Genomic DNA, 22,819 nt, shown 5'->3' with positions numbered 1-22,819 from the left:
CTGAATGTGCTTGTATCACTAGAAACTTCTTACTGTTTGTAAAGGAAAAAAAATGGGTAAGTTGAAAAAAGGTCTTTTTAAGAACTTTTTATTGTTTTCTTCTTTTGCAGTGTTAATGTAAATATATTCTTACCTTAAAAGAGTAATTGTGTAGAAAAGAATTGCCATTAAATAACACAAAAGCACAAATTACCATGTTGGCCATAGTTTGGTAGTAACATTAAAAAAAAAATTTCGTATGTTGAAGTAGTCTATAAAAATTTTCAGAACACTGTTTAATTTTTAATGTTGATTAAAACATACTTCGTTTTAAGCACTTAGGCATAATCTGCATGTGTACCAGGAAATTTTGGTTCACCTTGCAGGATAGTTACTGTTGTAAAATGTATTTGGTTACTCTGTTTTCAGGAATGTGTCTGACAATGGTGAAACTTTATTGTCTTTTTTTTAGGTTACCAGTTGTCTGCATGAGAATTTCTAACCTAAGTGAGAGGGAGGTGTGGAAGGGAAATTATAAAAAAAAAATTAATGAATTTCACCTTATTTTTTTATTGTCTTCACTTTATTGTTGCACATATCATTCTCATTTTTTTCTATTTTTGATATTTTCATTATTTGCAACACTAAAGATAATAAAATCCCACTTTATATATAAACTAAAATCCAGCTAAAGATTATTAATTGCTTCTACTTTAAAAGTTTTCAAAGGTTATCCACTTTTTATCCAAGAATGCAAGATTCCATTACAGAGAAAGATGAAAAAACACTTCATAAGCAGTTTGTTTAAAATTTATAACTTTCAGGGGTGCCTGACTGCCTCAGTCAGTGAAGCTTTCAACTGTTGATCACAGGATCATGAGTTCAAACCCCACATTGAGCCTAGAGGAAATAAATAAATTAATTAATTAATTAATTAATAAAACTTTCAAACTGCACATGTAGGTAACTGTACCATTTTACACTTACATTGCTACCACTAGTTACAGCTGTAGGACTTGCTTTAATACAAAAATTTCTATAAATCCTGAACACATTAATTGTTGATATATTTTCTTGGCAATATAAATCAAAGGACAAGAAAATTGTGATCTGGGTGGACCTCTTTTAAAAAACAATATTTTAGTAATTATCCGTGCAACTTTAAAAAATAGAATTTTTTTAAAGATTTTTTTTGTCAGAGAGAAAGAGAGCACAAACGGGGAGCAGCAGGCAGAGGAAGAAGCAGGCTNTGCTGAACAAGGAGCCCAATGTGGGACTTGATCCCAGGACTCTGGGATCATGACCTGAGCCGAAAGCAGACGCTTAACTGACTCAGCCACCCGGTGTCCGTAAAAAATAGAATTTTAAAACATCTTCAATAAGTGATATAATTCTTGCCTACTGGAAGGTATAAGACCAAGGCTGGATTATTTCTTGAAGTCCCAGTTTATTTTTTGCTAGGATAATAATACAATTTGTTTGGATGCTAGAATTTATACGGTAATAAAAAACACTTTAAAGAGTCTCTTAGAGATTAAATAGGAAAGTTGAGTTTGATGTTGGGAAAGGAACTGAACTGAGCACATATGCTTGTCTTCCCTTAATAGACATCTAGAACCAGATACAGTCTTCCCTAGAATTGTCACGAAGGTGACTTTTTGGTTTTTCTTCATCAGGTTTTTTAACTATATGCAATTCTTACTGACCCATCTGGTTTTGTTTGTTTGATTAGGTTTTTGGCATTTTAGTTAGTTCAGTGAAGACCAATGCAATAGAAAGATTTTTGTTAATTTGTTTCTGCTTGACTTTTGTTCGGTGATTGTCTGTCAGAGGCTCTGCCAATGTAATTCATTAAGAATAAGCTGGAATGTCACCATACTGTGCTGAGTTTAAAATGTCAGGGTTTGGGGCACCGGGGTGGCTCAGTTAGTTAAGCATCTACCTTCAGCTCAGGTCATGGTCTGAGGGTCCTGGGACTGTCCTACGGCTGGCTTCAGGCTCAGTGGGGAGTTTGCTTGTCCTCCTCCCTCTGCCCCTTCACCCGCTCATTCTCTCTCTCTCAAATAAATAAATAAAATCTTGTAAAAGAAAAATAAATAAAATGTCAGGGTTTGATTTGAGCTTTTGCATTATGTCCTGATATTATTAAAATAGCAGATCTCTCCCTCCCCATTTTTTAAATATATCTTTATAAAGTACCAACAGTTCCATCTTCAGGATCAAGCAACTGATTTTGATACTTTCTTTTCTTTCCAGATACAGTTTTGTTTTTTTATCAGAAGTAGGCCATTTTTTGTTCTGTAAAGGGCCAGATAGTAAATATTTGCAGCTTTGTTTGCTGTAAGGATCTCTGTCACCACTACCAAACTCTGCCATTGTAGCACAGAGGCATCTAGATAAACAATATGTAAACAAATGATTATGGCTGAGTTGCAAAAAAAACTTTATTTATGAACATTGACATTTTAAGTTTCATGTAAATTGCCTTTTTAAAAAAAACTTTTAAAATCATTTAAAAATGTAAAAACCATTCTTAACTTGCAGACTGAAGATTGCTGATCCCTGTTTTCTATGCTAAGTTCTGGGTTATTAACACTACAGTAGAAACATATGTCCAAAAACCTCTGCTGGCAGAGCTCATGCCACCAATTGAAGGTTAGGATTCTTTTTTTTTTTTTTTTTAAAGATTTTATTTATTTATTTGAGAGAGAGCACAAGCAGGGGTAAAGGCAGAGGGAGAAGCAGGCTCCCCGCTGAGCAGGAAGCCCTCTGCGGGGGCTCGATACCAGAACCCTGGGATCATGACCTGAGTCGAAGACAGACCCTTAACTGACTGAACCACCCAGGTGCCCTGAAGGTTAGGATTCTTAAAGGGAAAAAATGTACAGGCCCCTGGGTGAAACACCTGTGTGTTCCGGTATTTCCCTGCCATTCTCCATTACTGCTCAGTGCTGCCTTATAATCCTCCTCCTCTCATCTTTCTCTTCTGTTCTCCAAAGAGGCCATGTCAAATAGTTTCTCTCCTCAAAACTGCAGCCCATTCACCTCCCAACCTGTGTTATGCCCCAAGCATGTATCCTGGCTTCTTAGCTTACCTGGAAAATGGAAAGCATCAAACAGAAACTCTCATTTCCTGCCTCCAGACCAGCCATTGTAACTACACAGAAACCCATTTTTTCTACCCTCCCTCCTATTGAAATGGAAGGAGGTCTCACCTTGAAGCTGTTGTTAGCCACAATATTCTTTTGGTCCTAATTTTTTGCTGTTATGGTCTCATCTGCTTGGCTTCCGTGAGTTTCTCATAAATTCCATTTGCTGGTTGACATTTCTTTTTGTTATCAACTTTATTTTTGGTTATTCAATGTATCTTTTCTGTCTCCTTAAGGAATGTGATGTGTCTGTTGTTGAATTGCCTGTTGTGTCCCATCCAGTCTCCCTCACAGTCTTTGTCTTGCAGCACCTATCTCTCTGCGTGTTTTACTAAGTGTTGGTTCTGCATAGATTCTTGCCCTAGGCTCTCTTCTTTCATTCTGTACCTTATCTGAAGCTGCAGTTATCACTTGTTGTAACCTAATGACTCCCAAAAGTGTACTTCCAGCCCATATTTTTCTCTTATGCTTACTTAGTCACATGTCTTATCGGTCATCTTCAACCTCAAAACTACTCTTCCTCCTGTGTTGCTTGATCTCATTAGATGAAATCTCCATTCCCTCATTGCTCAAGTGAAGGTTTTGGGCATCATTCTGGAAGCTCACCTGATCCTAATTGATTCAGCCTTCTGACTGTCTCTCCATTCTCACTGCTAGTTCAGGGCACCGTGATCTTTAGCCTGTTGCACCTCCTCCACACCGCATCCTTCAGTAATCTCTCTATGAAAGGTAAATCTTCTCTTCCAGCTTAAAACCCTGCAATTACTACTCATTACCCTCAAAAAAATGTCAAACAAAGCCTATCATCTTACTTGTCGTTCCTTCCTAACTCTCACCCTAGCGTAGACTATGTCCATGTCCCCAAAGGAGCCATGCACTTTCTTCTCATAGCCTTGAAAAATGCTGTCAGGGACACTTCTTTGTCTTCCTCAAGCCTGGGTTAGCTCTCCACTACTAGTGAATTGTAGTCACTTAATCAGTAACTTCAACTGTCCTGAAACCTCACGGGGCAGAAACTGTCTGAAGCCTTCCCCCAGAATGGGCCACAGTGTTGAGGAGGAGACATCTCATACCACTAGCTTAGTTAGATGAATTTTCTGTGTCTTTTTTAGGTTAAAATCAATATTTCAGTCTCTGTTAATACCTTCTGGACAATAGCCTGCTTCCATGATAACTGAAAGTTGTTCTCACTTAGGTCCAACACAATTGAGACTATCTACTGTCCTCAGCAGAAACAAGATACTTAGAGAAACGGGTTGTGGGCAGCCCCATCCACTTTCTACCATCTACTGTCATATAGGATCTCCTTCTCCAGCCCCCAGAATATTTCCCTCTTACATATTTTAGAATATCAGGCGAGCTTTAGTATACAGTGCAGCCACTCCAGAAAGGAAGGGCCAGGGGAGAGCTCTTTCTGAACACCGTTGAAATAGGTGCTGGATTTTTTCCTGGGACAGGATTGGCAAATATAGTTTGCAAGCTGAAATTACTTGATGCCTATAACTTGATAAACTTTTTTTAACCTCAAATACCAGTATGGAAATAAGTGGTGATGGATGATGATGTACGTATGACAGTAATTTAGAACGTAAGCTGCAGATGTTTGATTTAAAGCCTGTTAATATTTTTCTAGAGAGATGGTACAACACTGTGATATCAAGTATGGATAGTAGAGCTAGACTACTTGGGTTCGAATTCTACCTCCAACCCTTATTAGCAGTGTGTGCCTTAGTTTCCTTATCTGTAAAATAGAGTTCATAGTAATACCTACCTCATAAGATTGTGAGGATAATTAAATGAGTTAATATATGTAAAACCCTAAGTACACACCAAACACTGTATAAGTTTTTTAAAACTAAGTTTGAAGAATGAAGGAGTTCAGGGAAGATTTTTATTTTGACTCCTCTAGAATCATTTTTTTCCCTCAAATGTATTAAGTGTCAGATGCCGAAAGTTACCTTATGTGTTCTGACATTTGCCTCTGAAGGAACTGTTTGAAAAGAGCCACCTTCACTGAGATGCATGTTTTGAAGTGGCATCTTATGATCTGTATTATCCTACCTCTTGAAGTCATACCATTGAGTCTTGAACAGCTAGGAATTCAATCTGTGGCTACTAAAATGGGACGCAGTTGGGTGCCCGGGTCGCATCTGGTCTCCTAAAGAGTGTTCTAGACAGCAGAGCTGGTTGCAGTCCTAGGATCAGGAGACCATAATGCACATCTTACCTGGGGAAAACTTAAAGTTGTAGTATAAACCGTTACTTTTTATTTCCAAACAACTGTAGTTGTTCTAAACCTTCACAGATATCACTTAACTTGTAAATGTTTCTTCTGAAGAGGAAAAAAATAAATTTAGATACTGAACTTCAGAAGTAAATGCTGGCACTGTTCAGAAATGGGGGCAGGTGTATTAGTCTTAGATTCTTTCTAGAAGTTGAGCCTCAAGGATATTAGGGTCTGGAAAAGAAGTTGATTTTCTGGGTTTTGTTTTTAAATTTCTTTGGCAAGGACGTGAGGGAGAAACACAGGAAAATCACATGCTCTTCTCTCATACTATTCATTTAACTCTTGTTTTAAAAACTGTTTTGAGTTTATCATAAAACTTTGAAAAACATTTGTCACTTTTATTTTCTAAGTGTTTTTCTTCCATACAGGAACTTTGCATTGATGGCGACTAATTTGTGTGTTTTTCTTTTTTTTCTTTTTTTCTTTTTGCATGCTGTCCCCTGTGTTGGAACTCTCAATAGAGAGTAAGTTGGTTCAATATTTGTTGGAAACCTAACTTTACTGCATGACTGTGAAATTAACCCTTTTTCTCTATTTTTCTCTCCCGAAGAGTTCATGCAGTGTTGGACCCTTTGCAATCCACGAAATGCTATTTGCAGTTATGCAAACTGTCATTCTGTTTGGAGATGTGCTTTTTAATCTACTAATTAATCTAATTTGATTATGTTCTTCTGTTCTATATTTGATGACTGGCACACCTAAGATGTAGGTGAGATTGAGAAAAGACTGCCTCAACTGTAATAGCTCCAGTATTACCACTGTTTTCCAATAAAGTACACTTGCGAGATATGTGGAATTATAAACTGATTCCATTGAAGGTTGGTTCCATCGAATTATAAAATAATTCCCAGGTTTCACAATTATTAAAAAAGTCTTTAGTCCCAACCCCCCCATAAGTACTTTCTAATATTCTATAAATGTCATTTCATGAAAGCAAACAGAACAGTTTATGGAGCAGTAGTTCTCAAATTTCTACTTTCCACTTCATTAATTTTAGAGAAGGAAATGGGAAGATATCAACATCTAACAGTGAACTCTGTGATAGGGCAGTCAAGTAAGAAATTTTATGTGAAATTCCAAATATATGTTTCAGATAGATGCTATATTATATAGGCATGTATCTTATTACTTAGTAAGTACTATTGATAGGATTTAAGTATTTTGAAAAGTGATAGAATTCTGTATGTGGAGTACTATAAATAACATGTCTACATTTTTGTTCATGTGAAGTCTCATTATATAATCAAAAGAAATTTCTACTTAGGAGAATCAGAGAAGTCTTCTTAAAGAAAATAGCAGTTCAGATCTTGGCAGGAACATAAACTTTGGATATGTCAGCATGAGAAGAAAGGGCCTCCTGGAAATGACTGGCATGAGTCCAGAGAAATGGGAGATGACAGAAAAGTTTATAGGAGAGAAAGAAGTTAATGTTGGCTGGGATGAAGGGAAGATATTATGCATCTTCCCTTGCCATTGAGAAAAAAGGGCTAGCTACCAATTACAGGGTAAGTTTCCACTTAAGAGAAAATCCTTACTCTTTAAGGAACTTTTTCTAACTTTGAACTTGGTTCTAATTAATAATGCAAGACTATATAAAAATAGAGGCTTTATTCTCAAATGTTGTATGTTCCAGATGAGAAAATGATGTAAATACAGAAAAAGTTAAATAGCACCATAAAGCTAGTCCCACAACAGGTTCCAACTGGCTATATTCTAACATGGTCTAAGAAGCTTTTTGGCTGGGACTTGAATGGTAAACTTTATAACAAGTCACATGCTGTGTGTAAATAGAGGGAGTATGGTAGGAAATCAGGAATGTGGTGAGATGTGCTCAGGGACAAAGACTTTGTTACCTGATAGTCCAAGTTCAGTTTGAAGAGTTAGAACATTGTCTAAGCATTTGAGACATTATTTTGTAGACTATTCTGTAGGCAGTGGAGGATTTTGTTTCTCTCAAAAGAATGATACCACAGTCTGATGGTGAGAAAGAAGCATGAGTTCGCCTGCTGCCTGTTCTGTGAATAAAGTTATATTGGAACACAGCTGTGCTCACTTGTTTGCATACTGTCTGTGGCTGTGCTACAATGGCAGAGTAGTTGTGATAAACGCTATATGACCTGCAAAGCCTAGAATATGTACTTACCTGGTCTCTTCCAGAAGTCCAGACTTGAGATCAGAAAGACCTGGTTCCTACAGTGATGGACAGATTTGGGAAAGGCCAAAAGAGAGCTATTTTAGAGGTCGTGGGGCCTATTAGGCTAGAGCGAAGTGGGCCTGTTAAGGAGCAGAGTGGGCCTGTTAAGGTCACACTTTTGATGAAAAGCAAATCAGGAAGAAGTCTGGCTCTTAATCACTGCATATTTAGAATTCAGAAGGAAAATGTTGGCAACAAAAATGAAAGACAGAAGGGAAATAATAAGAGGAAAGCAGTGGCAAGCTATAGAATGGCCAGGCATACTAAGCTAATGAAAAAGCTACTACTTTTCATGATTAGGAGATAATTGGTGGGAAGGAAACTGAAGGAGAAATTCTTGAGACTTTCTGTAGCTGTAAGCAAAGGATTTATATTGAGGAGACCGTACTGTAGAGAGCAAGAATCCAGAATAGAAAGATCAGTCTTAAAGAGGAATAAAATTGGCTCTCCCTTATAGAAACGATCATTAGAAGGATGGCTATAGAGGAAATGAAAGTGGGGGGAAAGTTAGTGGAAGAGTTTTATGTTGAATGACAGTAAAGTGTGGGTGAGGTAAGTTATCTCGTAATAGAGTGGATGGAACACAGCTGAAAGCCAGTTAACTTAGCTTTAAGTTGTGACCCAGCCATTCACTATGGAAACCTTGGACAAGTCACGTAATTTTCTGGTTCTCGATTTCCTGAGAACCAGATAAAATGGGAGAGTCAACTGAGGAATTCTAATGTTGATTTTGCTGTAGTAAAAGCTTAAAGTTGGAATCTTCAGGAAAAGAGGCAAGAGTTGAAATAAGATTAAAAGTGAATCAAAGAAATAGAGTGTTGTGCCTGGCAAACTAGGTTTAGGGGATGGGCAGAAAGCCCTGATGTGTCATGTTTGCTGTAATTTCTGAGGTGTAAATACCTCCCATCATGGCTAATTTCAAGCTCTCAATACCTTACAAAATTCCTGAATATTTAACAGTCGGCTTTCTAGGCAAGTACTAACTGAGTCCAACACACCACTGGACAGATTTGCCAGGTACCAACCAGTAGGAATGAGTACTAAATTAGCTACATGCATTTGTCCTAGAGTAGGTTTAATGGAATTCCTCAACAGTGTTCAAGGCCCTGAGGAGAAGCCAGAGGCCATTTAATTGAGACAGTGGGCCAAGTTTTAAATCTAAGAGAAGCCAGGTTTTAGGTGTGTTGGGGGAAGTGGGATGGAAGCTAATGATTCTGCATTGTGAATAAGAGCAGTGTTGAAGAGATACTGCCTGGGGATCAGAGAGAATTAGAAAATCTAAAGTAGTCATAGTTCCTGCTTTTAAACTTGCAGTGCATCTTGTGCAAATAGCTAAAGTGTATTTTTTTCTAAATCAGATTCAAATATTAAACCTTAGTTATAATTCTAATCAGGAAAAGCCTTCATTTCTAACATAAGAGAAAAAATGGTAGTCCATGTATAACTGCATAAAGGAAATTCAAGAATAAGATATATATTGAGAACAAAACTCTTTAATTCTCAATTTAGCAAAGTTTTGAGATTATTAACTTTTTTAAACCATAGTTTTTATAGTCTGTTGTGATTATACATTGTTTCATAATGTAATGGCTGACATTGGTCCTTAGAGTTTTTTTTCTTTTTTACCTAGAAATAAATTCTCCAGTGTGTTATTGAATTTCTTACAGAGATAGAACCTTAATGTTGGTCATTTTTCATAAGTATTTTAATGAGATGCATTACTTAAGAATATTAGCTTTCCTCTCCTTAAAATTTTTTATCTTATAACATTTTTAATTTTTTTATTTTTTATTTTTTTAAAGATTTTATTTATTTATTTGACAAAGATAGAGACAGCCAGCAAGAGAGGGAACACAAGCAGGGGGAGTGGGAGAGGAAGAAGTAGGCTTTTAGCGGAGGAGCCTGATGTGGGGCTCGATCCCAGAACTCTGGGATCACGCCCTGAGCCGAAGGCAGACGCTTAACCGCTGTGCCACCCAGGCGCCCCTATCTTATAACATTTTTTAAACTAGTAGATTAATATTGGAACCGAGTATAAAACCCATCAAGAGAAATGGAGACTAATAGTCATCGATGATTTTTTAGAAATCACTAAAATTAAGATGTAGATTTGTATCCTGAACTTACTTATTTTAGGTACGGTTACAGTTATCCCAGATCATTTAAAATTACATTTGGGGCAGTTTTAATAAATACTATATCTCATACCAAAAGAATCTGTTGACAACTGACATATTTAGAAATCTAGGAGTCTCTAATTATTAGCCTAATATGTCAGAATGTTCTTATACTTTAAGGTAGCTTTCAGCAAAGTCATCTTCTGATGAACTCAGTGCCACTCTTCCAAAGAGCTGAGGGCTGGTGAGGCTATCAGTAGGTAATTCCTTGCCCAAATTTCAGATAAAATGAAGTTCAGTTTAACCAGATGAAGCTGTGGCATCATGGACAACATTAGGTGTGCCAGCCATTATGGCCAGTTTCTTTACCAAGTGGTGCTGCATGGAATAGCTAATTGTTGAACTTCGGCAGAAGTTGGAGAGCAGTTCAAATGTACTCTTGTATCACAGAGTCCAATGAAAAGCAAGAGAGATTGTTTTTCTGCTTGGCTGCCAATCGCTGTGCCTCTGATTCCTGTATTCCCTTTCTGTTTAAGTTTTGAATGGATCACAAAGGTCAATATTCTCCTCCTTTTTCTCTCCCCTTCCCCATTTATCCACTGTAGGTATTCAGCATGTTTTTGGAGACTCTAGTGGATTTCATACAAGTCCACAAAGATGACCTTCAAGACTGGTTGTTTGTACTGCTGACACAACTATTAAAAAAAATGGGTGCTGATTTGCTTGGGTCTGTTCAGGCAAAAGTTCAGAAAGCCCTTGATGTTACCAGGTAATATTTTCTTCAGATACTTCAAGTTTATCCAGTAGTAATCAGGAATGTTTAGTTTCTGTGTTTAGATTTCTGAGTCCTTCCGACCCATTTAGGCTGCATGGGCTTCATTTGAAAATTGTTAATGACGCCCATTCACATGGGTATATCTAATGCAGCATTGGTCTTTAAATCAAACACTGCCTTTCTTTTCTAAAACTCTCATGAACATTGGTTGAGTAATGCAAAGGTGGTATTTTATCTCAAATAGGGTGTTCAAAGCAGAGTTGAAGATCTTGTTCAGTCTAATGTAAATGTAAAAAATATTTCCTAAGTTTAAAAAGAATGTGTTATTATAGCACTTAAATATTCAGAATCTTTTTTCAGAAGATTCTGAACCAATGATATGTTTCTACTTTCTTGTGTAGATTGTTGAGATGACTTATTTCAAATACCCATTTACTAGGTTGAGGTGAGTCTAGAATTCAGATATTAGGTCTGTGGAAATATCTCTGATATTCAGCTTTTTTTTCTTTTACTTTTTTATTTTAAAGATTTTTTATTCATTTATTTTAGAGAGTACAAGTGGGGGGAGGGGCAGAGACAGAGAGAGAGAGAGAGAGAGAATTTCAAGCAACTCCCCGCTGAGCACGGAGCCCCCACATGGGGCTCAGTCTCACGACTCTCAGATCATGACCTGAACTGAAATCAAGAATCGGACCCTTAACCGACTAAGGCACCCAGGTGCCCCACAACTTTTTTTTCTGATTAAATCCATACTTGAGGCAAGATAGACCATTATTTACTACTATAGTGTTGCTGTTTAACCCCCAATAGGATATAGATTCAAATGTTCACATTGTTCTGGGAATAACTTGTATGCTGTACTACATAGACTATACCACTTACAGATACTACTTCATGCATGCTCTTTAAATGACATACTGTTTTGGTGTTAAGCATAATCTTTTGTTTACTTTGCTAAATGTTTACTTGATTAATTTTTGTTTTGCTTTGTTCTTTCCTTATTTCAGAGAATCTTTTCCAAATGATCTTCAATTTAATATTCTAATGAGATTTACTGTTGATCAGACTCAAACACCAAGCTTGAAGGTAAAAAATTGAAGTCTTTCAAAGACATTGTAAGGAACTGAAGTATTTTATTAATAAAGTTATGTTGATATTTGTATTTCTGTCCAATGAGAAGTTGTTCCATCAGTGGATTTTGTTTTTATAAACTTTCAGACAGTCAAGCCAGCACTTCGGGACCAGCTTCACTCTTTTTGGAGCTCCAAGGTTTTTTTGTTTTTGTTTTAATCTTCATTATCTCTTTTCTTAACTCTCTTTAAAAACTCTGCTGTGTTTCAGAGAATGTTTGTATGCATCTGATTTCAACTACTAACCTCTGTAAGCCCTTTAAGCATGCACAGATTTTATTTCAAATGTTACTCAATTGCCAGACTATCTCTTGGAGAAGCTTACTGGGGATTTCCATTTAGAGAGCAGCACAAATATGGCCATCTAACTCTAAGCTGGTAATGCAGACTTGCTCTATAAAGTCTTACCTAATTTTATGTTTGTGATTTCCCAATACTTTTTTTTTTAGTTTAGAAGTTTGAGTAGGTATTTTGGGCAAAATGTCAGTTTTGCCTTGTATTTATTTTACTAAACAAAAAATTTTAAGTTTAATCTCCCTGCTATTCTCCAGTTCTCCTTAACTTAAATAGTAACTTTTCTTTTTGCAATGTGATATTTCTAATGTGTGCATAAAATTTAGAATCAGGATTGACTTTCTCAATTATTATTAGCACACATTTTTTAATTTAAGTGAAAATGAGATGGATTCCAATTTGTGACTTAAAATAATTACTAGGCTTAACATAAAAGAAAAAATAATTTAATGGAAAAGCCCCTGAATTCTTTAGTAGAGATGTTTTCTTACTGAGTTTTATTAAAGGAGATTAAAGTCAGGGAAATAACAAGCATATGTGCATTTACAAGCCTTATATTTTTCTGCTCTCTTCTGCACGAAATATATTTCTACAAGCATTATTGCCCATGGATTGATTTTCCTTTAAGTTTCTGAATATGATTTTGCCTTAAAAATCACAATTATGTTTCTTACCAGGGTTGACTTACACTCAACACAATGTTAATTTCTCAGAGCTGCTTTGTGAAAGGGATTCCATCTATTTTGATTTTAAAATGTGACCTGCAGAAGAAAAATCATTTACTCTATTTTATTGATAAATGTTTTGAACTCATTCTTTGACCTGGCTATTATGCAAGGCATTCCTAGGAATATAAAATCTACATTTTTTGTCATTATTATAATGCACGATAAACTGTAATAAGGGTTATGATTTAGGTACCAGGGGTAGGTAGGTATTCAAGTGCTGTTGAAAATGTATGTAGAGATACTTCATGGGCTAGTGGAAAGGGAGGTCTAAACCATTAGCTTAAGAAATAAGGGTGACTGGGGAGCTCAGGGAGAGAGTAAAGTTGTTGAATACCTAGAGAAAAAGACAGTGGGAGACAGAGAAATTAAAATTAGCTTTCCCATTGGAAAATGGAGACTGGAATTACAGACTGTTTCTCTAAAAGCCATATATGGCTTTTATATTTTATATATACATGCATTACATATTATATAAACATACACACAGGCAAAGCTATAGGGGAAAATCACTCTGCAACTCCTAAATTGATATTTTAGGATAACAAGGAAAAGTTAAATTGGAGCCATACCTATGCCAAAAATAAAAGTATCTTTCAGATGGGTGACAGATTAAGATTTAAAAACTATTCTGAACAGATTATAGAAAAACACAAACAACTTGAGTGTGAGATCTATAAAATTCTTCATTGAAAAAATGATGGATCTTTCAGTCATGTGGTTAAGTGTCAGAAAAGAAGCAATAGAATGGGGGAAATGGCAATACAGAGTGATTTTGAGTAAGTAATATTTTTAAAAATAATTTTGACCTTTTTTTCTGGGTTTCGCAGATATGCTGCAAAGTTATGCACACTTTAGCAGCAAGATAATTTTTCCTTCTCTGAAGAAGAATGCAAGTTTGTGTTATTAAAATTAGACTATATAAACTTGTGAAATATCCTACTTAAATCTAAACTTTCAAATGATTATGATGTGTGTATTGTGATTATTTTGCCTGGTGGTTTAGTAAACATACCTACTCTGTGAAACCCTTTAAAACTTTATGTGCCTCTCTGAATTGCCAAGACACTGCACTAGTTGAATCTCACAGAGCACAAATAAATATATTCAACTATTGCTGGTGGCAAATTGAAAACAAACTACATTGATGTTCATTCTTTGATTTACTATTTCCACCTTTTAGTTATTCACACTGATAAAAGGTGACATGGCTTCAAGAATCCAGAATGTTAGGTGCTGCTGTAATTTATTGGGCCTGCTACTGCAAAATTAACCATAAGTCTCTTTCCCTCTCCACTGTACATTTTACCTGAGATGGCTGATAGATTAACTCTAAATTTTTTAAATAATCTCTTAAAGTTATAGTTACTTCTTAAAATTTATTCATTTTGAAATGAATGTAATCACTTTTTTCTTTTAAAAAGATTTTTTTGAGATGTATTTATTTTAGAGAGAAACAGCATGCCCAAGAGAGGGGGGAGAGGGAAAGAGAGAGAGAGAGGGAGAGAAGCAGACTCCCTGCTGAGCACAGAGCTCAGTCCCACAGCCCCGAGACCACAACCTGAGCCAAAATCAAGAGTTGGATGCTTAACTGACTGAGCCACCGAGGCGCCCCCTTTTTCTTTTATAAACTGGAATCAGAAGGGGGAAAATGTACAAGAGTCAGAACCTTATTTTTACACATCACTTCCTATATATTAACTTGGCACAGTACTTCCCAAGGACCTTATTTGGGTTGAGTGAGACAAGCGGCATCTTAAGATCAATAACAAGGGAAGAAAGATCAATAACAAGGGAAGAAAGATCTTAATCTTTGGCAACATATTTTTAGAGTTGCTGTTTTAATCATACATGTAAACCTTCCAAGTCAGCAAATCAGTGTTTAATACATGTTCACCATCTGCTGTATCCAAAGGACTGTACACTATGCCAGATGCCATTCCTAAAGTACACTAGCAGAGTCCTTTAGAACCATTATTTACAAATCCTAGAATGTTAGAAGATGTGACAGTCGTTCTCAACCTGTTTTTCTGCTGCAACATACCTGAGAGAAAGGAGATGATTTAACAGTGGCTTACTCTAAGGATTACAAAGGCCGAGCATAAGGAAGAAGCATGTGAGCTTTTCCTCACCTCCTGCTGATTTTGAAGCCTGCATTCGACCACACACCTACCTACCATGCACCCAAGCATCAGGAATTACAAATAAGTGTTGTATTTTCTCCAGTGGTACTTCGTAAAACTTTTTTGTGACACTTCTTTTGAAAGGTAGTAGTTCTAGCAGTTGATGGACCTCTCAAGGAACATGATCTCATTGGGTGAATGTTACTGTATGTTTGGGGGAAAACCTGTATTGCCCATCTCAATTACATACTTGATTTATGATACCTTATTTCCAGAATACTTTTGGTTCATTTCCCCAAAAGCCAAATTACACTTAATTTATAAAGACTGACTCCCAGGGAAATCTAGACAAGAGTCAGCTGTAAGCTCTGAAGGCCAGCTCAAGGAAAAGGGTCTAATTTTGTCAAGAGAGTCTTCAGCAGTTGTTTGGATGCAGGGGATGAAACACCCGGGACTTAAAAGTTCTGCTATATGTGAAAACAAAAATCCATATTACCATGTATTTGTACCTCAGGTATGTAGGTGGTTATATAATTTCTTTTTTATTGTTGATGCTGTTTCATTTTGTATTGGTCGAAAAAATAATCGCCTAATTGTTTCTGAAGTGTTGTCCATATCCCGCAGTGACCATCTGATTGTCCTCTCATTGTGCTTACCTCTGTAGGTGAAGGTTGCTATCCTTAAATACATAGAAACTCTGGCCAAACAGATGGATCCAGGAGATTTTATAAATTCCAGTGAAACTCGCCTGGCAGTGTCTCGGGTTATCACTTGGACAACAGAACCGAAAAGTTCTGATGTTCGGAAGGTATGTTTTAATTTAAGGTTTAAAAGGTAAATTAAAAAAGCAAGTCAGTCGTTTTGGATTGCCAATGAATAAGGAGCTACTATTTCAGAACATTGCCAGTTAGTATTGAGTTATTTACCTTGTGACATGAAGACTTTTTTTTTTAATCTTCTCTTTTAAATTATTTAAATTTTATCCAGTTAATATGAGTATAATATTAAAAATAACTGTCCTCGGGCACCTGGGTGGCTCAGTCGGTTAAGCATCTGATTCTTGGTTTCAGCTTAAGTCATGAACTCGTGAGTCATGAGATCAAGCCCTGAGTCAGGCTCCAAACTCAGCAGGAAGTCTGCTTGAAGATTCTGTCCCTCTGCCTTTTCCCCCTCTCCCATGCATGTGTGCTCACTCTCTGTCTCTCTCTATCTCAAATAAATAAATAACTTTTAAAAAAAAATAAACCTAAAAATAACTGTCCTGGGGTGCCTGGGTGGCTCAGTCGGTTAAGCATCCAACTCTTGATTTCAGCGCTGGTCATGATCTCAGGGTTGTGAGATTGAGCCCTGCATTGGGCTCTGCACTGGGCATGGAGCCTGCTTAAGATTCTCTTTCTTCCTCTCCCTCTGTCCCAACCCCCAAAAATGAAAAAATAAAAAATAAATGTCCTTGCCACAATCTTCCCAACCTCTAATCTTGTAACCATTCAAAATATAGTCGACCCTTGTTAGTATCCAAAATATATAAAGAACTTATATAACTCAACATCCAAAGAATAAATAATCCAACTAAAAAATGGGCAGAAGACACAAACAGACATTTCTCCAGAGAAGACATACAGATGGCCAACAGATACGTGAAAAGATGCTTCACATCACTCATCATCACAGAAATCCAAATTAAAACTACGGTGAGTTATCACCTCATATCTATCAGAATGGCTAAAGTCAAAAACACAGAAAACAAGTGTTGGCAAGGATGTGAAGAAAAAGGAACCCTCTTGTATGGTTGGTGGGAATGCAAATTGTTGCAGCCACTGTGGAAAACAGTACGGAGGTTCCTCAAAAAATTAAAAACAGAACTTCCCTATGACCCAGGAATTGCAATATTGGGTATTTACCCAAAAAATACAAGAACACTAATTCAGAGGGATACGTGCACCCATATGTTTATAGCAGCATTATTTATAATAGTCAAACTATGGAAGCAGACCACGTGTCCACTAATTAGATGAATGGATAAAAAAGAGGTGGTATGTATATACACACATATATGTAAATATATAATGGAATGTTATTCAGCCATAAAAAAGAATGAAGTCTTGCCATTTGAACAACATAGATAAAGCTAGACAGTATAATACTAAGCAAAGTAAGTCAGGAAAAGACAAATACCATATGATCTCACTCATGTGGAATTTAAGAAACAAAACAAAGGGGGGAAAAGAGACAAACCAAGAAACAGACTTTTAATTACAGAAAACAAACTGATGGTTACCAGAGGGGAGGTGGGTGAGGGGATGGGGGAAATAGGGGAATGGTGATTAAAGAGTACACTTAACATGATCAACAACAACAAAAATGAAACAAAAAACAAAATGTAGTTAGTTGACCATTGAACAATACAGATTTGAACTGTGCTGGTTCACTTACACGCAGTTTTTTTTTTTTACAGTATAAATGTATTTTCCTTATGATTTTCTTAACATCTTTTCTCTAGTTTATTGTAAGAATACAGTATATAATACATATATATATAATACATATATAATACATATAGCATACAAAAGGTGTGTTAATCAGCTGTTTACATTACCACTAAGGCTTCTAGTCAACCGTAGACTATTAGCAGTTACGTTTTGGGGGAGTCAAGTTATAAAAAATGGAGAGACTTGACTGTGCGGGAGGTTGGTGCCCTTAACCCCTGTGTTCAAGGGCCAACTATAGTCCAAATCTTTCCTCTTGCAGGTACCAATGTATTTCATATAAGAATTTACAGTATTTCTTGATTTACTCATTATAGGCATTATCTGTTGGTCTGTTGATAAATTTAGCCATTATGTAGCTTTCTATCTACCTTTGTACATAAGAACTTAGCTTTAGGGATGCCTGGGTGGCTCAGTCGGTTGGGGTCTGCCTTCGGCTCAGGTCGTGATCTCAGGGCCTAGGATCAAGCCCTACATCAGGCTCCTTGCTCAGCGGGGAGCCTCCTCCTCCCTCTGCCTGCTGCTCCCCCTGCTTGTGCTCCCTCTCTCTCTCTCTCTTTCTTTCTCTCTCGGACAAATAAATAAAATCTTAAAAAAAAGTACCTTTACCATACCATTCCCACATCCTTCCCTGTATCTTTCCCCATAATCTTCAGAATACTTAGGAATCAACCATTGTTATTAATACAAAAGATTTACCTTTTGACTGTGGAAGTATTCACTCCTATTACCAAGTGGTTTATTGCTACCTCCATTCTTAAAGAAGCTTTGTTGTGGTATAAATAATTTGCCTTGTTTTTCATTTGCCTGGGATTTTTTTAATGTTTTACTGTCTGTTCATATTTTCAACATCTCTGTAACATGCTTACGGGTAACATTTTGCATATGCCCAAAAACATGTTATTTATTTCTCCTTTCTAGACCTTCTGTTCTTTTCATCATCTTCCTGAGATTCACCCCTAATTTTTCATTTCTCACATCCTATATATAGCTCTTTTTACTCTCTTCCTTTGTGAATCATTTTCTTCAATATTTGCTGCAAAGAAGCACATAGAATATACATTTTATGACTTTTATTTCTAATGGTGGACACTTTACCCAACAGAAGCAGAATATACATTCTTCTTAAGTGTACATGGAACAGTCTCCAGGATAAGACCATATGCTAGGCGATAAAACAAACCTCAATAGTTTTCTTAAAAGGATAAAAATAATGCAAAGTATGTTTTCTTACCACAATGGAATGAAATTAGAAATCAATAACAGGGAAATTTGGGGAGCTCACAAATACATGGAAATTAAACAAATTATTCCTAAATCACCAGTGGATCAAAGAAGAAATCAAAAGGGAAATTAGAAAACGCAGTGAGGTGAATGAAAATGAAGATGTGACATACCAGAACTTAGAGGATGCAGCTAGAGCAGTGCTTAGAGTGAAATTTATTTCAATATAATATTTCAATATATAATGCCTGTAATAATAAAGAACAAAGGTCTCAAATTAGTAACTTTGACCACTACCTTACGACATTGGAAAAGAAGAACAAACTAACCCTAAAGTAAGCAGAAAGACATAATCAAGATTAAAGCACAAATTGGGTGCCTTGCTCAGTTGGTAGAGCATGTGATTCTTGATCTTAGGGTCGTGAGTCCATTTTGAGCATGGAGCCTGCTTAAAAAAAGAGAGATTTAAGTACAAATTAAGACAAAAACAATAATCAGTGAAACTAAAAGCTGGTTTTTTGAAAGGTCAACAAAACTGGCAAACTTTTAATGGGATTAACCAAGAAGAAAAGAGATTAAAATTACTAGAATTAGAAATGAAAGAGGGAATATGACCAACCTTACAGAAATAAAAAGAATTGTAAAGGAATATTATGAATAATTATGTGTCAGTAACCTCGATGAAATGAACAAATCCCTAGAAAGATGTAGACTGCCAAAACTGACTCAAGAAGAAATGGACGTTAATAGGACAAGTAAGAGATGACTTAGTAATCAAAAAACTCCCTGTGCAGAGAAGCCAAGCTCAGATGGCTTCACTGGTGAATTCCACCAAACAAATTACTACCAATTCTTTGAAACTCTTCCCCAAAAAAAGAGAAGGAACACTTTCTAACTCATTGTGTGAGGGCAGTAGTACCTTGGTGCCAAAACCAGATAAAGACACACACACACACACACACACACACACACACACACACTATAAGCTGATACCATTTACAAATATGGATGCATTTAATCCTTGACAAAATACTAGCAAACTAAATCCTGAAACATATAATAAAGAGAATTATATACCATGACCAAGTAAATGGGATTTATCCCAGGAAAGCAGGGTTAAATTACATCTGAAAGTCTATTAATATAACCACCATATCAATCAAAAGACAAAAAAACACATGATTATATCAATAGAAAAGGCACCTGATGGTTCTCCTCGCTGGCTCAGTCAGTGGAGCATACAGCTCTCAGGGTTGTAAGTTCAGGCCCCACATTAGGTGTAGAGATTACTTAAAAATAAAATCTTTAAAGAAGAAAAAGAAAAGGTATCTGGCAAAATCTTAGTATCCTTTCATGATTTAACAATAAATAAATAACATAAAAACTAACAATGGAAGGAACTTTCTCAACCCAGTAGAGAACACCTGCAAATATCCACAGCTCAACTTATGGTGAAAGACTGGATCCTTCAAAATTAGCAAGGCAAGTATGTCTGCTCTATTTCTGTTCAACATACACTATACAATTCAATATATACTTTCATTACACTATACTCTGGTCCAAGTGTGCAATACTGGCATGTCTAAAAATGTACAAATGATTTCTGTATCTATTCAACTGGGGGTTCTAGCCAGGGGAGTTGGGGAAGAAAAAAAAAAGGCATCTAGACTGTAAAGAAGAAGTTAAACTATTTGCAATTGCAGATGATATGATCTTGTGTAGAGAAAATCCTAAGGAATCATTAAAAAACTATTAGAACTAATAAGTTCATCAAGTTTGCAGGATATAAAACAGTGTACAGAAATCAATTATATTTCTAAACCCTTGCTATGAGCAATCCAAAAATGAAATTAGGAAAAGAATTTAATTTGCAATAGCATCAAAAAGATTAAAATCTATAGGAATACATTTAACAAAAGAAGTGCCAAATTTATATAGAAACTACAGAATAGTTTTGGAAGAAATTAATGATTTAAATAAACTGAAAAACATTCCCTGTTCATGGATGGGAAGACTCAATATTGTTAAGATGGCAGTACTGCCCAAAGTGATCTACAGGTGAAATGTAATCCCTATCAAAATCCCAGAAATTTTAGAAATTTACAAGCTGATTCCAAAATTCATATGGAATTGTAAGGGTTCCATAATAGCCAAAACAATTTTGAAAAAGAACAAAGTAGGAGGACTTCACACTTCCTTATTTCAAAACCTAGTATAGGCATATACCTCAGAAATACTGCAGATTCAGTTCCAGACTACTGTGGTAAAGCCAAGTCACATGAATATTTTCATTTCCCAGTGTATATAAAAGTTATCTTTGGGGCGCCTGGGTGGCACAGCGGTTAAGCATCTGCCTTCGGCTCAGGGCGTGATCCCGGCGTTATGGGATCGAGCCCCACATCAGGCTCCTCCGCTATGAGCCTGCTGCTTCCTCTCCCACTCCCCCTGCTTGTGTTCCCTCTCTCGCTGGCTGTCTCTATCTCTGTCAAATAAATAAAATCTTTAAAAAAAAAAAAGTTATCTTTGCACTATGCCATAGTCTAGTAAGTGTGGGATAGCATTATGTCTAAAAAAATGTACATACCTTAATATAAAAAAATGCCAAAGAAATGCTAACCATCATCTAAGAATTCAGAGTCCTAATCTTTTGGCAGGTGGAGGGTCTTAATGTTTACTGATCAGGTTGGGGTGGCTGTGGCAGTTTCTTGAAAGAAAGCAGCAGTGGTGGAAAACAGTATGGAGATTCCTCAAACAGAAATAGGAATACCATATACACTACTGGGTATTACCCAAAGAAAATGAGAACACTAATTTGAAAAGATATTTGCACCCCTGTGTTTATTGCAGCATTATTTGCAGCATTATTTACAATAGCCAAGGTAATGGAAGCAATTCACGTGTCTGTTCATAGATGAATGGATAAAGAAGATGAGGTATTCATATATAGTGGACTATTAGCAGCCATAAAAAAGGATGAGATCTTGCCATTTGCAACAGCATGGATAGGCCTGAAGGATATGCTAAGTGAGATAAGTCAGACTGAAAAACACAAATACCATGTGATTTCACTTATGTGGAATCTAAAAAAACAAATTATTAAACAAAAAGCAGAATCAGACCATAAATATAGAAAACAAACTGATGCTTGACGGAGGGAAAGGGCTGGGGGACGGAGAAGACGGGTGAAGGAGAATGGAAAATACAGGCTTCCAGTTATGGAATGACTAAGTCATGGTTATAAGAGGCACAGCACAGGAAATATAATCAGTGATGTTGTAATGGTGCGTGGTGATAGATGGTAACTACACTTGTGGTGAGCATAGCATAACATAGAGAAGTTAAATCATCATGTTGTACACCTGAAACCAATGTGACATTGTGTGTCAGCTATACTCAAGTTTTAAAAATTATTTTTAAATAGTTCAAAATAAATCAAAATAAAGATCATTTAAAATTCATTTAAAAAAATAAGAGATGAAGTTTGCTGCATCAGTCAACTCTTCCTTTTACAAACGATTTCTCTGTAGTATGAGATGCTGTTTAATAGCATTTTACCTGCAGAATTTCTTTCAGAATTGGAGTCAGTCCTCTCAAACCCTGCTGCTGCTTTACCAACTAGTTTATGTAACATTCTGAATCCTTTGTTGTTATTTCAGTAGTCTTCACAACATGTTCACCAGGAATAGATTCCATCTCAAATAACACTTTCTTTCCTCATCTTTAAGAAGCAGCTCCTCATCTCTTCCAGTTTTGTCATGAGATCGCAGCAATTCAGTCACATCTTCAGGCTTCACTTCTAATTCTAGTTCTCGTGCTAATTCCACCACATCTGCAGTTATGTCCTCCACTGAAGTCTTGAACCCTTCAAAGTCATCCATGAGGGTTGGAATCAACTTTTTCCAAATTCCTATTAATGTTGATATTTTGATTTCTTCCCAGGAATCACAAATGTTCTTAATGGCATCTAGAAGAAGGTTTTCAATTTACTTTGTCCAGATCCATCACAGGAATTACTATCTATGGCAGCTAAAGCCTTGTGAAATGTATTTCTTAAATAATAAGACTTGAAAGTCAAAATTACTCCTTGATCCATGGGCTGCAGAATGGATATTGTGTTAGCAGGCATGAAGGCAACAGTAATTCTCTTTGTACATCTCCATTGCAGCTCTTGGGTGACCAGGTGCATTGTCAGTGAGCAGTATTTTGAAAGGAATCTTTTTTTCCTTAGCAGTAGGTCTCAGAAGTGGCTTAAAATAATCAGGAAACCACGTTGTAAATAGATGTGCTCTCCCCCAGGCTTTGTTGTTCTATTTATAGAGCACAGGAGAGTAGATTT

At 36.4% G+C, this 22,819-nt stretch overlaps 1 protein-coding gene across 16 annotated transcripts in view; it reads left to right on the top strand.

Moving 5' to 3' along the window:
- The window catches only part of CLASP2 (cytoplasmic linker associated protein 2), a 181,586-nt gene that overhangs the window by 119,481 nt on the left and 39,286 nt on the right, over nucleotides 1–22,819 (top strand). For 5 of the 16 annotated variants that reach the window (XM_040637014.1, XM_040637009.1, XM_040637013.1 and 2 more), the window contains 5 exons: nucleotides 5,877–5,879; nucleotides 10,332–10,495; nucleotides 11,509–11,587; nucleotides 11,720–11,770; nucleotides 15,438–15,581. In XM_040637014.1, the coding sequence (XP_040492948.1) occupies nucleotides 5,877–5,879; nucleotides 10,332–10,495; nucleotides 11,509–11,587; nucleotides 11,720–11,770; nucleotides 15,438–15,581 (441 nt within the window). The remainder of the gene's footprint in view (nucleotides 1–5,876; nucleotides 5,880–10,331; nucleotides 10,496–11,508; nucleotides 11,588–11,719; nucleotides 11,771–15,437; nucleotides 15,582–22,819) is intronic. The other 11 variants (XM_040637018.1, XM_040637022.1, XM_040637017.1 and 8 more) reach the window with 3 other exon arrangements.

The sequence above is a fragment of the Ursus maritimus genome, unplaced genomic scaffold (assembly GCF_017311325.1).
Source record: "Ursus maritimus isolate PB19 unplaced genomic scaffold, ASM1731132v1 scaffold_20, whole genome shotgun sequence".
Taxonomy (NCBI): Eukaryota; Metazoa; Chordata; class Mammalia; order Carnivora; family Ursidae; genus Ursus; species Ursus maritimus.
The sequence above is the reverse complement of the archived record's forward strand: the minus strand, read 5'-3'. Positions and strand labels throughout refer to the sequence as shown.